Below are 16,368 nucleotides of genomic sequence, written 5' to 3'. Positions count from 1 at the left end.
AGTATAAACCCTAATATGGACAGAGATTATGAACAAAGGTCATATATTGGCAATATAATTTAATTACATATTAATTGAGTTGACACCTTTTATTTATTTTCCCATTATAGAACATTAGTTTTTCCTTTAATTTGGCTTTAAAAATATATTATTTTTGTTTTGTTTTGATTAAATCCTTATTTAATATGGCCATTCCTCAACTGTAAAGTAGTACAATAGTTTTTATGTGTCTTAGTTTAAAATTCTGAAATATTCCCTATGCTGGAATAGAAAAAATCTTATTTGAGATCCAAGCTTTTGGGTCCCCTTTCCCAGAATCAATGGGTGGTGCCCATCACAAGTCCTGGAACCCATCTACTGTACTTGATTTTAAGGTAGCGGGATCAGGATCGGCAATTCTTTAACAAACTTTCTTGCTATACCTGGCCGCAGTCAGCTAACAACCACAATGTAATCTGCATTCTGTTGATTACCCTTAAAATCAGGTAAAACAGCAAAATAGCATAAGCATATCTTGCTAAGACAGGTGCTGAAGGCAGGAGTATGGAATAGGCAGTCGCCCTTCATGGCACACTGTGGGAGGTTACTCGCAAGTCTCTGGACACCTTGGGGCCTGTCGTCAACAAGTAACTTATTCCTGTTTCAGTTTGTATCTGAACACATAGACAGTGAAAGCACATTTATGGTGAATACATGATTTTCTTCTGTTTTCCTCCTATTGAGGGCACATGGTCTTTCACCCAGGCATGAAGAAGCACCCAAAGCAAGTCTTCTGGAGAAATGTTGGGGTATGGTATAGATAACACTGTCTACTCTCGGGAGGATTGATGAGGTTGGGCTGGACAAACAAGTTACTTTTATTTATCTAGAAGGATGACACTCAAATTCCAAGAATTCCACTCTAGTAAGGATTACCTGTGTGGAGCTGCATCTAGTTCTTGCTTACCTCTTATAAGACTGAGAATAGATACCAGGAGAGTGGATAAGTCCCAGAGGTTAGAGGTTTCTCACAGTCAGCGCAGGTAGGGTCTTCTGTTTAAAGGACTTTGGTTTGTATTCGTGTCGGAACAAATCGCACGTTTGTATTCGTGTCAGAACAAATCGCACCCCTAAGGTTGTGAGGGCAAAAATGGGGAATCGATCCATGCGGGAGAAGGGGGTAACCCCATCCGTCCCTACACTCCTTGACAGGAAGTTTTTTTTTGTTAACCCAGACGAGTCAGTGATGCTGTTGATAACTATCTAAAGGATGTTTAGTAACCATTATTGAATGGTCTTTGCACCATACTTTCGACCATAGCTGTACCCACTTTTTCTCCCTTTACCTCACCTGCATTCTGCTTTCTTTCTCCCATCTTGCTGTCTGTCAGTTTACCTAGCTTGTAGGTGAATGGCCTCCCAAGCCCCATTGCTGGACAATATAGCTTAAATCTGAGGTAAGCAACAAGGCATTTGTCAATATAAATATTTCTTTAAAGATTTTCTCTACAAGGATGAGAATATTCTATTTAAAAAGGAATTTTTATGAAATTCATTGTCATCTGTCAGAAGTACTATATTGTAGTCATAAAACGATACTGTACTTTGATTTTGCATTTGGTAAAACACATTTACCGGTACCTTTTAGAATCTGTTAATCTGAGATATCTAGTTCCTAAATTTGTGTACAGTAAGTCAATCTAGTTGTAGTTAGTCCCCAAGAATTTGATCATTCTAACCTGCATTACAAATTCTGTCTGTAATAATCTTGTATGAAGTTTTAAAGTTAACGATTGTAGTTATGAAAGTACAACCCATCAGTTCTTTATTTAGATGATAAATTTGGTGTTGTAGTTGAGGTTATGTTGCCACAGTTACATAAAATCTGATAGTCGTGGATTCAATGAGTAGAACGAGTAGGAAATATTGTATAGTTGTGACCATGTACTGTAATACTGGATAAAAATTACCAAGACATGTACTTCTAGAATATTTTTGTCCAGGGATATTTTAATTCAAATATTTTTTTAATTTAACATCATAATAGTTTTTGTTTCAGTGTTTAGACAAATTTCCTTTTCAATTTCAAAAGTTTTGTTTTTTCTCAAAAAAAGGATAATTTTAAATGTACTTGTAATTTTCCCTTACAGATTTATGGTCAATGTATTTTTATTATTTTTACAAGACAACTATACTGTATGTTCTATGCTTTTGCATTTCCTTATTCAGCAGTATTTGCGTATTAAAAATGATGCATTGGAATCACAGTACAGTATACTGTGATTTATACCCCACCCTGAAAGTCTTGCAAGGCGGTAATGTGTCGTTCATATGTTAAGATTAATGGCACGTTTTTTTTATATTAGTTCAGACTCCTTTGGTCTTTATTCTCATTTTCATCCATTCCAATTGGTTGGTTTTCACCCAGGTGTCCAATATCTTCTCTCTCTACTAGCCAAGGTTTTCACCTGTAATTCAAGAGTATTAATAATAATGAACCTACACTGAACTGGTCAAAAGTAAAATGGTCTGAAAATTTCACTACATAAATTAAGTAAGATGTAGTTAAAAATTCAGCTACACTGCAGTAATCATGCAATGGAAGAGTAACAATTTTTAGGATCTTTTTCGAAGATAAAAATCGTAGGTTTATCCTTAGAAGACTCAATTTAAGACTTAAAAAGTCTTTAAAAAGTTTTGGTTTGTTTCCACAGTTTGTGTAAATACTCCCCCTCGATCATTTCACGTACTACAAGCGATTACTGCTCTCTGTAGGCCTGGCAGGGTGCGCTATAGACAATCTAAAAAGGTTCACACAGTGCTGCTTCAATCTCGGTGACATTATTTCAGGGTGTGTATGTAGTTAGTTGGGACATACATAAACTTTCTAATTGCTTGTCAAATCAATTTTTCTTTATGGGGAAATTGTTGTTGATCTGTCTGAATTGCAATATTATGAAACTGGTTGTACAATTTATAAAATATTATGATTTTGTGTTACCTTGCTATGAATGAAACAAAAACAGAGCCGAGCCTTAGTCCTAGGGTAAGCTAAGGATAGAGGGGTCTAAGTGGGGGGGGCGGTTTGTTAGCAGGGGCTTGTCCCCCTTCTCCAGCCCACATAGGTAAAGCAAGTAAGGATGTATCTCAGGTGGTGATTTTGTTTGTATCCTTTTTAAAATATGGTTTTTTAGTCAACTTTTGTAATTTTGAAATTTCTAAATTCAGAAAAATATGGGTTCCACAAATTATTTGCATCAGAGCAGTCCAAAGTACCTATAAATACATTAGAAATATTGTGCTATAGTAAATATTTACCCACATTTTAATTACTGACCTGGTCCGTCCCAACAAACTACAAAGGCTCCGATTCCTGCTTGTCACTTTGTTTTCCTTCACCTCTTCACATCAAGCTTTTTGAGTTCCAGTTTTAACCGTTTAAGTGTAACATCAAGTTTTTAGCCGACCCTACATTATAGTAGTGTTCTTGGTGGTTTTCATTAATTATCTTCAGTTGCTTTAATTCCTACATTAAAATTCAATCCTGTCAAATCTGCTATCTGGTCCACTTGCCGCTTGTTTCTTCCTTGTGGTGTTTTAGATCAAAATAGGAAATTCCAGTTTTTATAATTGATTTTTTTAACCAGTATTTGCATAGATTAAAATGTTTTATTATAATTTCCTTCACTGGATTTATTTTCTCTTCTCAAAAGATGGTTATAAAAATTCCTAAAAAGAGTAATGTAGTCATAGTTTCCAATTCTTATTTGCCATCTGGAATTAATGTTTTATTTTGCCAATTGACTCATTTCAGAATCTACACAAAATTCAAGTCATGAAGAAGAAAAACATTCTTATTTGCTAGGAAAGATTCTAGCACATTCGGCCACATGAAAAGGAGCTGAACAGTTGTCAAATGGAATGTAATTTGTGCCAAGGCTAAAAGAGGAGCTGTAGAACTCTTCATGCTACGACTTCCACACGTCAACAATACACTCGTCAAATCTGGGTAGGACTATTTTTCCCTGTTGGAGGTCCTTGGCTTATAGCATCTTGCTTTTCCAACTAGGGTTGTAGCTTGGATAGTAATAATAATAATATGGTAATTTTGAGGGTGGCTTTTTTAGTGGCATGAATTAGTTTCATTTAGATTTAATAAATCTCGCAGCTAGCCGAGGAGACCTCCTGGCAACTACGCAATGTAGCGGTTAATATCTCTGTTTCGAAAAAGATTTAATAAATGGCATGATAAAGTTAACTACAGTACATTAGTTTGTTCATAATCTACACAAAATAAGAAAACCTCTTTTGTGTTGTGACTGGGCTTCATTGTCGAGTTGCTAAATATCTCCTTGGCTTGCTGTGAGGAAAGCAACTGGACTTTTAATGAAAGGTTCGTGTTAAAACGGTAATCACTGTATTGTATTCCACTTTTGAGATTGCTTGCAGAATTTGAAAAATAGATTTAAATTGACACTTATTTTTGCCTGCAAATGCCTATAAATATTAATGCCCTGCAAATTCAGCTGAATTTGGAAAATTTAATACAGAAATACCCCAAACTGTACGAAGCCATAAAAAGAGTACCGGTAACTAAATTTAAAGAGGAATTCTGCGAGTGACAAACGTATTGAAAAACAAACACTTTATTTATGCAATTATTTATATGTCTCACAATGATTTTGGTACAAATACATATAATTACCTCTACCCTAATGAATGATCGACAAAATGCCATATGCAGGTGGTGTGACGTACTTTGACCTGTCAACTTGCAGCCCCCCCTACACACACTACGTAATTTCAAGCAGGCTTTCTCCTCCTCCTCCTCCTCGTGTCACACGCTTTCAAGATTGATCTTTTCCGTCAGCAATGAGGATGCTTGAGAATGCCAAAGGACATATATAATCTCTTCCCACCCCACCCCACCCGCTCCCCGATGAAGCAGCCGAGAGGTGTTCCATGAGCTGCCGTCCCATTTGTAAGTTAATCTTTTCCTAACTTTTCAAACTAGTTTTTTTACTGTCTCCAGCAGCTTTTTTGTATCTCGTTGACCATAAGTAATACCTGTGGCCCATATCATAATATCACACTTACGACACCACAAGCAGACAGGCCAAGAGAAATAGATTTACTACCAAGAAGCAGCTAACATGAGGTGTCAACGTGCATAAGGATGTTCCAGCCGTTTAAGGATTCGTCAATTTTTTATATTAGCTTCCCTTTTTTTCATATTTTACACCAGAAACTGAGTAGTGACTGGAACGTCCATATGTACTGAGCCATTGAATACCTAAAATTTCTGGCAAGACGGTACAATGAAGCCACAAGTGAAGTTTTTCTATGTAATTTTATATTTGGAACAAAGTTAAGTTTATTGTAGATAACGGTCTACAAAACTTTTTTTTATCTGTAGTCAAAGATACTGTTATTTTGATGCTTGGCTGTCACAAGATCTGCTTAATATTCATATACTATATAACTGATGAGAGGAAGGTGGTAAATATATAATATATATATATAGCTCAGAGAAGTAAAATGTTACGATACTGAATCAGTAGAGGAAGAATTAAAAAAGTAAATGTGCTGGTTGGTTGTGTGGCTCTTTTCCTAAAAAGAAATTGACGCTACTGTTTGGCATTTCGAGCTTTAATACAAACTTTACATCTCTCTATCCAGTACTGTACGTGAAAGATCCCAAGACACTTAAACAGTGCTAAAGGTTAAGCGCACAGGTGTCGTGGGCAGAGAAATACATAGCAGAACACTGCAGATATATATGAATGTATATACTGTCTACATATATACTGTATACAGTATATATATATATGCTCTTTTCACGGCCTGGTTGCCAGACATACGAGAATACTAGTGTCGTTACATTGTACAAATTGACCATGCAACTTGAGTCCCTTTAGAAGGCATTTTGTTGTCCAGTAATTTTCCCAGACTGAACTGGTTGATGATGATGGTAGTTAAGGCTTATTCTCACATACACAGTTCATCAACACCATCCAATATTTCACATGGAAGCAAGACGCTTATTGAAAAGAGTACGTACTGTACGTAGTTCCTGACTGTCTGTGTCGTTATTACAGGGAGCTAAGTGCATTATTCCTATATGCTTTTTACAATGATGAATTTAATGTCAAATTTACATATGAACCTTTATTCAATAACTATGTACACATTTTTTTCCTGACATTGCCAGATCATAAAGTGTCCACTTTGGTATTCTGTCAATTTTTGGTATTATAAATTTAACTTACAAAAGATGTACGATAAAAATATTACTTCTTTCAATTGTTTAGATACCTTTAATTTTGCTTAATATTGTTTAATATTCTGATTATCTATATTCAATGCTGCACTTTGAAAGATCTGGATTCATAAAAAAAAGCTATGATAATAAGTATAAATACCTTACTAATGAGGGATAATTAATATAGAAAGTTACTGGTAATACAATTTTTTTTTTCAATATAATATTGTAGTTGTCATTTTGCTATGGATAATCTCCATTCATGAAGTTGTATGATTTACATTATTCAGATCTTAACTGTAAATGTATCTTAAAAATATGTTTGTAATGAGCAAGATTGAAGCCAATGAATTTTTGCACATACACAGAACATCCATATAAGTATACGTACGCACTATGTATGCGAGCAAATGTGTATTTACACTTGGTTTTAAATTTACATTTGACTTTGCTTCAGTTTGTTTCTTAAATGACATCAGCATTACCATATATTAAAAAATAAAGATCTCCAAGAGTGGTATCGCTACACGACTCGACAAGTTGAGAGTTTCCGATGTTAGAACCACCACCCGCCCTCCTCTTCATAGTAATGTATACAACGTAGAGAGAAAATAAATATTTTAGCAGTTATGCGAAACTGAACGTCAAATGTAAATGGTAACAAATACTTCCACATCATAATGGAGATCATGCATTTATAAATCTTTTTACGAATAACAAACAAAAACAAAAAATTACAAATTGACTGTATCACAATAATATAACTAAGGCCTTCTGAGTGCAGACTGCCTTTGTCTTAACATCAGCAATGTAGACAATCTTTTGTCATAATTAATACAACAGATGTAGACAACCTCTGTCGAGCGTAACATGACAATCTGATATATACCTTTATGGTTGATCAATATCGGTACCATCTTCATCTACTAAGAGTACAGGACTAATGAAAATCTTACAGTCCACACCTAAAATAAGCGGACGAAACTTTTGTCTCGTACCACTTGAATGTGTCAGGCTATCTGCATTGAGATAGCTTGATGGATGAGTACTAGATTTACTATGATCCACTCCTTATACACGGTGGAGTTGAATCGTCCTTCATTTTGTCCTACTCCACAGTGGTGACAAAGAACTCTTGTCTAACATCACAAAGAACACAAATGGCTTACAGTATTGAACATGTGGGAAGTAGTGTTGTATTCTTCCAGGAGTATCCAACCTTTAGTCAAGAAAGTAATAAGTTGGGCAACAGGTCATAATGAAAACAGAAACTGAAGTAAATATAAGCTACAGATGGATGTACATAGCTCGTTTTCTATTACAATTCAGTCCTAAGTATTCACATTGCATTTTTACCTATGATTAAGATCTCTTTTTAAAGTCTAGCTCATAAACATCTTATAAAGGTAATTTATATACAAGTATAGACACTAACCTTTTGCTCAGTTGCAATTTTCAACCTTTTTCTTGAGGTACACTGAGTGTTGAATCCTATCGTGAGACACTTTCAAATCCCACTTAACATTTCAATTTTGTTCCTCATTCCCCGTATAAAAGAATCTATTGCTTTCCCTCAAGTTACAAACTTTAATCATGAACACATTTTTTCATTTTCTTAACATATTGACTGGAAAGAAAACTTGCTGGATGGCGTGCCATGACAACAAGACTGGCCCGCTACCCCTAGCACCATGGATGTCCCTGCTTGCTGTCATGGCTGCCACGTTCTACAACGCGTCGACTCGCGGTCGTGTCATTTACAGAAAAAAAAAGAAAGAAGTCTACACAGTAGAAGATCTACAGGATAGCATATGATGAGCCAGACACCCCCTTTACGTGGCACGGAGCAGAGGTATGTGGATCATCACTACCATGTAACTTTTCATAGGCACTTGGATGACTGCCCAAATTTTGAATTTTATCATTTCCTTTCTTTGCTACCAAGGTGTTGTCTCTTCGCTATAGGCTTTCTTGGAAAAGGTTATGTAATCATAACGCAAAATATCAGCCCAAGCCAATTAGTTTTACCAGAATTATATCTGTAATGAACCCTCTCACTCCTAACGATTTGTTTGACCAACATCCAGATAATCATAACGTAGGAACCATTTTTACGTCCGTAGTTTATCCACTTCTCCCGACGGAATAGGATCCAACGTCCTCAGCAAGTAGTCATGTATACTCTTATCCTGCTGTACGGAAACTTATCAAGATATACTGTATGGTTGAAACGAACGGCCAATGATGATCCTCCCAACTTTCTATTTCTTAGTGCAGCACAGGAAAGAAATATTCTAAGTTGGATAGCTTTGTGAAAGCTTTAATTAGTTTTAAAATTCTTACCATTCATAGGAATTATTTCAATATTAAGAGAGGAATTTCAGCTTTAAATGAGAAATAAGTGTGGGGTTTCTTTGATAATCTTTTGGAAAGCTTTAATTTTTATATATACTCTACTATAGAGTAAACTTATACATCTGTACTTTCATAAGTATGAAACCTTTACTTTAATAAGAAACCTCCATTTTCAAGGCTTTCAAAATAAGAAACCTTTACTTTTCTAGGCTTCCAATATAAGAAACCTCTATTTTTCAAGGCTTTCAAAATAAGAAACCTCCATTTTTCAAGGCTTCCCAAAATAAGAAACCTTTACTTTTCTAGGCTTTCAAAATAAGAAACCTCTATTTTTTAAGGCTTTCAAAATAAGAAACCTTTACTTTTCAAGGCTTTCCAAATTCCTATGAGCACCATTTCTTCAGTTTTCTTGTAGTAATTTTATTTTTTCCAAAGTGTGTGCCAACTCAATTTTAATGTCTGTTTGCTGTAAACACATAAGGAGTCCATATTAACTGCTTTAATTCGACAAACAACATGCATGGATATGTGATTGCTTTGATTGTAGGGTAATACGTGTTACCATGAAGAAATTACTATCCTGAAACTACCGTTCGCTATGAGAAACTCTCTTTTAACTATGCGCAGTGTTGAGATAACCTCTGGCAGTTCTGAAAACCTTACATCTATCTGTAAATATTTTGGTCTTGTAGGCACGTGCATGAAGTAGTCAACCATTAACCAAGAGGAAGTAATAATCAAACGAAAAATAGCTACGGAGTTCCCTACGAGAGTTTTACCGCTTCGGAAAGAAAGCCAACACCTTTTTAAGTTGAAGCTCACGAAAACAAGATCTTTGAAGAGAACCTGATCTGCCAGGCTACCAAACGCTCCACTGTCAAGAAAGCTCCTCACAGACCCAGCGTATAAATGTTTCCAGCCAACAGACACGTAGCTCAATTTGGTGGATGATAAGCACTAGTTAAAAGTGCAGGACACTCACAGGAACAGAACGAGAGATTAAAACACCTATAAGTCAGCTAATTGATTCTGTAGTGTGTTTCCCAAGGACAAGTGATAAGCCAATTCGTGTTAATGAATCATATAACTTTTTGTTTTTCTCTCTCGCCTATAGCAATGAACTAGTTATGAAATTAATGATACATAAAATATATTTCGTCCATCTTTGGAACACTTCGAAAGTACAGTAAAGTCATGGTGGATTGTGCACACAGCAGAGAAGAAAACAAAGCACATGTTAAAAGTCAAGCAACACCGCACTTGCGCCCCTCTAGCCCCAAAGAAGGATTAGCCCCATGTACAGGTATGTCCCAGGTTTCGCGACTTGATCTCCTTTCCGTCTTTCACTGGACGACGGAGGGACGTTCAGTCCTTTACACGCCTGTGACCCCTCCGGCCATCCCAAGCCAAATCCGTTTATGTATTACACTTAAAGTTTCGCTGGTGATCTAAACGTCCTTAATATTTACTGAATCACACAACAGTTGCATTTGCTTTTCTTCTTAATGACAACGTGTTCGACGTGGGCGGCATCTGTGGGCTTCACTGTGGCATGGGTAACCTCAACAGTGCCAGGAGTTGAGTTGTCGGGGGCGGCCGAGCCGTTGGCGCCGGCCTTGCCGGGGGAACTTGTCGTGGTTGCACCTACAGGTTGCGTTGGCACTGGTAAGGGCGAGGGTATCTGTTGCTGTTGTGGGGAAGCATCGTTGACAGAGATGAGGGGCTCCGAAGAGGCCTCTTTGCCATCCGGCGAAATCGGACCGCTGTCTATAGAGTCTGTGGTCTCCCCTCGGCCCGGTTGAGTCTGTAAGGGACGACCTGATTTGATGAGTTGGACAATCTCGTCAGCCTCTCGGGATATGTCCCCATCTGGTCTGAAGGGATTGTCTCGTCCACTCTCCGTACTGAAATATAAGGGTGATGTTAATACCATGTTGTTTTCTTAATTTAAAGTATAGAAAAAAAAATCCAAAACAATTGAAATTTAAAAATGCAAACTTTAAAATAATATTAGACTATTTTATATTGCGATCTTTAAATTTTATATTTTATCTTGATAAAAGTCCAATGGTTTAAAACAAGTAGAGTAATAGTATTGTAGCAATGTATAATATCTTGTATCCATTTCACAGAAACTCCAAAAGGGCAAGATTATGAAAGTTTTCTGGTGAAAATTTTTAAACTAAAAAGTCATTATTTATAGACAGTATTACTGTACAGGGTACTTAAATTTCACACACTAAAATGATGATAAAGAATACTTGAATCTTTCAGTGCATAATAATAATTTAAAGAAATCTAAAATTAGAAACACAATGGAATATACTGAACAATTCTGCTTCACATAATAAGTATCCCCACTGCTTAAATGAGGAAATAGTTAAAGATCTTTTGATTATTGTCTTTGCACATAGTACTTCATACATTGGTTAAGAAGATAGTTACTAAATGTGTACCAGAGTTGAAAGAATTTAAAAAAAGTAAAATCTAGAATTGAAAACTCCACCTGCAATAGATCATGTATTTCAAATGATACTGTTCTTTTAGAAAACAATTGTTTACACTGCAACGCATAAAAGATGTTACGATGAATGCAGTACAATATAAGAAATCTATACTTTTAACAAATTCATTTTGTTTGTTCCTGTTGCTTTACTGTGCTGCTTTTCATGATAAAATGTAGTTTAGAATTTCATGTCCCATAATACAAACTTTATTTGACAGCACTGTAACGACCCAGTATGGCCGATATTCTATTTACTGCCCAACCCCTAAAAGTTCAGTACTAGTTGTAAGATCCCCCCCCCCCTCCGACCCTGTTACACCTTGGCACTGAATAGCTTACCAGGCCCCTGTGCCATTCCTAATGGCAAATAATTCCATTATCCTTAATTTTACTTGTACCTACGAGATGGTCTTTCAACCCTGAAAGACTGAAGGTATGGCAATATTATGATCTGAATTTTAATCTGACCTTTTGTTAAAACTTCCGTAGCTACTCTATGTATTGCTTCTCTTCATTTATATGGTCTAATGGCATTCCGTTTTAGATAATTGAATTTTTAATGTTTTTTTTTTCTATAAAACAAATGGTATAATACCAGTAACACAATAATTTCATGATGACAGTATATCAGTTCTTGAAAAAAAATTATTTGCCACACTATGTATAGGCTACACAAACATTTTACCGAAAATCATATTAACCATCCTTCACCGTCTTAGTATTTAACAGGAAGAGCTTCAACAAACCACATGATCCTATAAAGTATAGAGACAGCTTGAACACTTGGAAACAAGAAAGGAACTGTAATCACATACAGTATAGGTTTGAGTTAAAAAGTATTTAATATTAGAAGATGGCCAAGAAAGCCAGGCAAGCTAGTACTGACGGTTATGCAGTGCTTGGCAAACCAGGGAGGCAAGCAGCCAGTGGCAAACAGCCCAATGAAGCATTAGATGGAAAATGGCTTAGGGTATATCATTGCAACCAGAAACAAATCAAGGATTGCACTGAACCTGCCAGGGAGAAAAAATGCTGGTTCAGGACAAGCACCCTCCTTGACCTGCTGCTGAACTAGATGATTGTACTACTGGCTTAACCAGTAACCTATTTAACCTGCCACTGGCTTCTAACCTGACAAATGTGGCTGGCACATGTTAGGTCAAAAGTCAGTCAGAAGCCCAGGAAGACAGTAAGAAGTTTATAGAGAAATCAGTAGTTAAATCAGGAAACTGGGAAAGCCAGAGGCAGTACTTTATACTGGAGGCCAGGCACACCAACAAGAGTATGAGGAGAATAATGACCATATTGGCTTGTTAGCACATAACCTGGAAAGTAAGCTAAATGCCATAGAACACCATGTGTGAACCTAACAAGATAGTGGCTGGCAACACTAGGATAACGATGACAAAGTACTCCTCGATGGCAGCAAGTAGAACACCTGCAAAGACCAACAAGAATGCCTCGCAAAGTACAGCTTGAGTAGCACTAAAGGTACTCTGAATTACAAGAAGGAGAGGACCAAACACAAGGTGGTACAGAGCAAGCCAAGGAGACCAAGTATGTTGGTCTATATAGCACCCTCCTTTACCAATAATTATCTGATTAATGCTTAACAAACAAACCCAGCAAAAATCTTCAATTAGATGGTAGTCTAGTCGGAAGCAACTGGTCGCTCAGGTTGTTGAGCAAACCTGTAGCATTCAATTCAATCAAACAGGGACCAAGACAGCAACAGATAATTGGTAATGCTGGTGGCCTAGCAATCTGAACCAAGTTGACTAAGGAAAGGCAGCAGTCTGCGCAGATAGTAAGCAAGCAAACAGTAGAAAATATGGCAGGCAAGCTAGAATTGGCTAAGGAAAGCCAGTGAGCAATATCTTCAGCTGGACACTTAACTAGTAGTGGCCATTCAATTGTGATAGGCAACCCGGCAACAATCAGAAGATCATGATTTTCAACAAGACAGCAGCACCTAGACCACAGGGAGGATACCTGTAGATGAAGCAGGATGAGGTGGACGGTGGGTAAGCCCGCAGGAATGTGGTCTAGTGGTGGATCTGGCAAGTCAACTGCTGTAGGTATTGGAAGGCAGCAAGAAATAAATGTAGAATGGCAGATAATCCTGCAACAGTAACACTATTAGCTAGCACTAATAGTGCTAAGTTGAGCAGGATACTTGAAATTTCAAACCAGAAGCTGGGAGTCTAGGATACCTGGAATGACAAAAACGAAGTCCCCAAGGGGATGGGAGGGTCATACGAAATAGCAGCTACTGAAGGTACAGTAGGGGCTGTAGCAAGCCAACTGCTACCTGAGGTTGGGCTAGATATTAGACGAGTTGGTAGTAAATACAGGTGAAATGGGTCCCCTGGCAGGTTAGGTGACAGGGGTCAGGTATCCAGGATCAATTAATTGGTAGCTGCAGTCCCAGCCGGATGATCTGCGAGCTGTAGGGTGACTTGTGAAAAGTAGAGGGACATAAATGCCACATGTCGAGCAGGGCACCTTTTGAGCAGGCACCCATGGGAGCCATGGGTCGAGAAGACCACTGTGAGAGCTGCAGGTCAAGCAAAAAGCTACGCGAGCCACAGGTCGAGCAGGCAGCCATGTGAGCCGCAGGTCGAGCAGGCAGCCATATGACCCATAGGTCAAGCAGGCCAGTGTGAACAGCAGGTCCAGCATGCCGCTGTGTGAGCCGCAGGTTTAGCAGGCTGCGAAGTGAGTCGCAGGTCTAGCACAGTGTCCCCTGGTGAGAGAATGGCAGGGTGTGCCCAGGTGAGCAGCAAGCTGAGCAGGGTATGCTGCGGTGAGCAGCAGGCCAAGCAGGATATGCCACAGTGAGCAACCAACTGAGCAGGGTGTGCCCTGGTGAACCGCAGGCCAGGCAGAATATGCCTAGGTGAGAAACCAACTGCACAGCAAGACAAGTAGGGTGTGACCCGTTCAACAGCAGGGTATGCCATAGCGAGCAACTGAGCAGGGTGTGTCCTGGTGAGCAACAGAATCCACATCTTCGCAATGCCTCTATGGGATTACAATATATAATGCGTCGCGTAAAGGGAAGCCGCTACATAAAATTCAGACAAATTTCTTCTTTGAGCAGGATATGCTGCATTGAGCAACCAACTGAGCAGGGGGCACCCTGGTGAGGAGCAAACTGAGCTGGATGTGATCCTGTAGGCAGATGTTTGAGCAGGATATGCTGCTTTGAGCAACCAATTGAGCAGGATGCACCTTGATGAGCAGAAAACTGAGCAGGAAGTGACCCTGTAGGCAGAAGTTTAAGCAGGATATGCTGCTTTGAGCAACCAATTGAGCAGGGTGTGACCCTGTAGGAAGTTTGACTAGATATGCTGCATTGAGCAATAAACTGAGCAGGATGTGACCCTGTAGGGAGAAGTTTGAGCAGGATATGCTGCATTGAGCAACCAACTGAGCAGGATGCACCTTGATGAGCAGCTAACTGAGCAGGGTGTGACGCGGAAGGCAGAAGTTTGAGCAGGAAATGCTGCATTCAGCAATCAACTGAGCAGGCTGTACTTTAATGAACAGCAAACTGAGCAGGGTGTGACCCTGTAGACAGAAGTTTGAGCAGGATATGCTGCATTGAGCATCCTACTGAGCAGGGTGCACACTGGTGAGCAGTAAACTGAGCAGGGTATGACCTGGTGTGCAGGATATGCAGCAGCAAGCAACCAATTGAGCAGCAAACTGAGCAGGGTGTGACCTTGTAGGCAGTTTGAGTAGGCTATGCTGCATTGAGCAACCAACTAAGCAGGGTGCACCCTGGTGAGCAGTAAACTGAGCAGGGTGTGACCCAGCGAGCAGTAAACTGAGTAGGGTGTGATCTGGTGAGCAGTAAACTGAGCAGGGTGTGACCTGGTGACCAGCCTTTTGAGCAGGATATGCAGCAGCAAGCAACCAATTGAGCAGCAAACTGAGCAGGGTGTGACCTTGTAGGCAGTTTGAGTAGGCTATGCTGCATTGAGCAACCAACTAAGCAGGGTGCACCCTGGTGAGCAGTAAACTGAGCAGGGTGTGACCCAGCGAGCAGTAAACTGAGTAGGGTGTGATCTGGTGAGCAGTAAACTGAGCAGGGTGTGACCTGGTGACCAGCCTTTTGAGCAGGACATGCAGTAGTGAACAACCAATTGAGCAGGGTGTGACCCTGTAGGCAGAGGTCTGAGCAGGATATGCTGCATTCAGCAACCAACTGAGCAGGGTGCACACTGGTGAGCAACAAACTGAGCAGGGTGTGCCCCTCTAAGCAGAAGTTTGAGCAGGATATGATACATTGAGCAACCAACTGAGCAGGGTACAACCTGGTGAGCAGAAAACTGAGCAGGATGTGACACCATAGGCAGATGTTTGAGCAGGATATGGTGGATTGAGAAACCTACTGAGCAGCAAACTGAGGAGGTTGTGACACTATGCAGGAATTTGAGCAGGATATGATACATTGAGCAATCAACTGAGCAGGGTGCAACCTGGTGAGCAGCAAACTGAGCAGGATGTGATCCTATTAGCTGAAATTTGAGCAGGATATGCTGCATTGAGCAACAAACTGAGCAGGGTGCACCATGGCGAGCAGCAAACTGAGCAGGGTGCACCCTGGTGAGCAGCAAACTGAGCAGGGTATGATCTTGTAGGCAGAACATTGAGCAGGATATGCTGCATTGAAACACCAACTGAGCAAGGTGTGTCCTGGCAAGCAGCAAACTGAGCAGGATGTGACACTGTAGGCAGAAGTTTGAGCAGGATATGCTGTATTGAGAAACCTGAGCAGGGTGCACCCTAATGAGCAGCAAACTGAGCAGGATGTGACACTGTAGGCAAAATTGAGCAGGATATGCTGCACGGAGCACCCTGGAAAGCAGCAAACTGAGCAGGGCATGATCTTGTAGGCAGAACATTGAGCAGGATATGCTGCATTGAGCAACCAACTGAGCAGGGTGCACCCTGGAAAGCAGCAAAATGAGGAGGGCATGATTTTGTAGGTAGAATATTGAGCAACCAACTGAGCAGGGTTTGCCCTGGCGAGCAGCAAACTGAGCAGGATGTGACACTGTAGGCATAAGTTTGAGCAGGATATGCTGCATTGAGAAACCTGAGCAGGGTGCACCCCAATGAGCAGCAAACTGAGCAGGATGTAACACTGTAGGCAAAATTTTGAGAAGGATATGCTCCATTCAGCAACCAACTGAGCAGGGCATGATCTTGTAGGCAGAACATTGAGCAGGATATGCTGCGTTGAGAAATCCACTGA

The 16,368-nt window shown here is 39.5% G+C and overlaps 1 protein-coding gene across 1 annotated transcript; it reads right to left on the bottom strand.

Moving 5' to 3' along the window:
- Positions 1 to 4,609: 4,609 nt before the first annotated feature.
- On the bottom strand, positions 4,610 to 10,544 carry LOC137637399 (uncharacterized). Its single transcript, XM_068369605.1, has one exon. The coding sequence runs from the start codon at positions 10,527 to 10,529 to the stop codon at positions 10,062 to 10,064; it is 468 nt and encodes a 155-aa protein (XP_068225706.1). The 5' UTR covers positions 10,530 to 10,544; the 3' UTR covers positions 4,610 to 10,061.
- Positions 10,545 to 16,368: the final 5,824 nt, after the last annotated feature.

This window comes from Palaemon carinicauda, unplaced genomic scaffold (genome assembly GCF_036898095.1).
Source record: "Palaemon carinicauda isolate YSFRI2023 unplaced genomic scaffold, ASM3689809v2 scaffold700, whole genome shotgun sequence".
Classification (NCBI taxonomy): Eukaryota; Metazoa; Arthropoda; class Malacostraca; order Decapoda; family Palaemonidae; genus Palaemon; species Palaemon carinicauda.
This window is presented reverse-complemented; position numbering and strand designations above follow the sequence as displayed.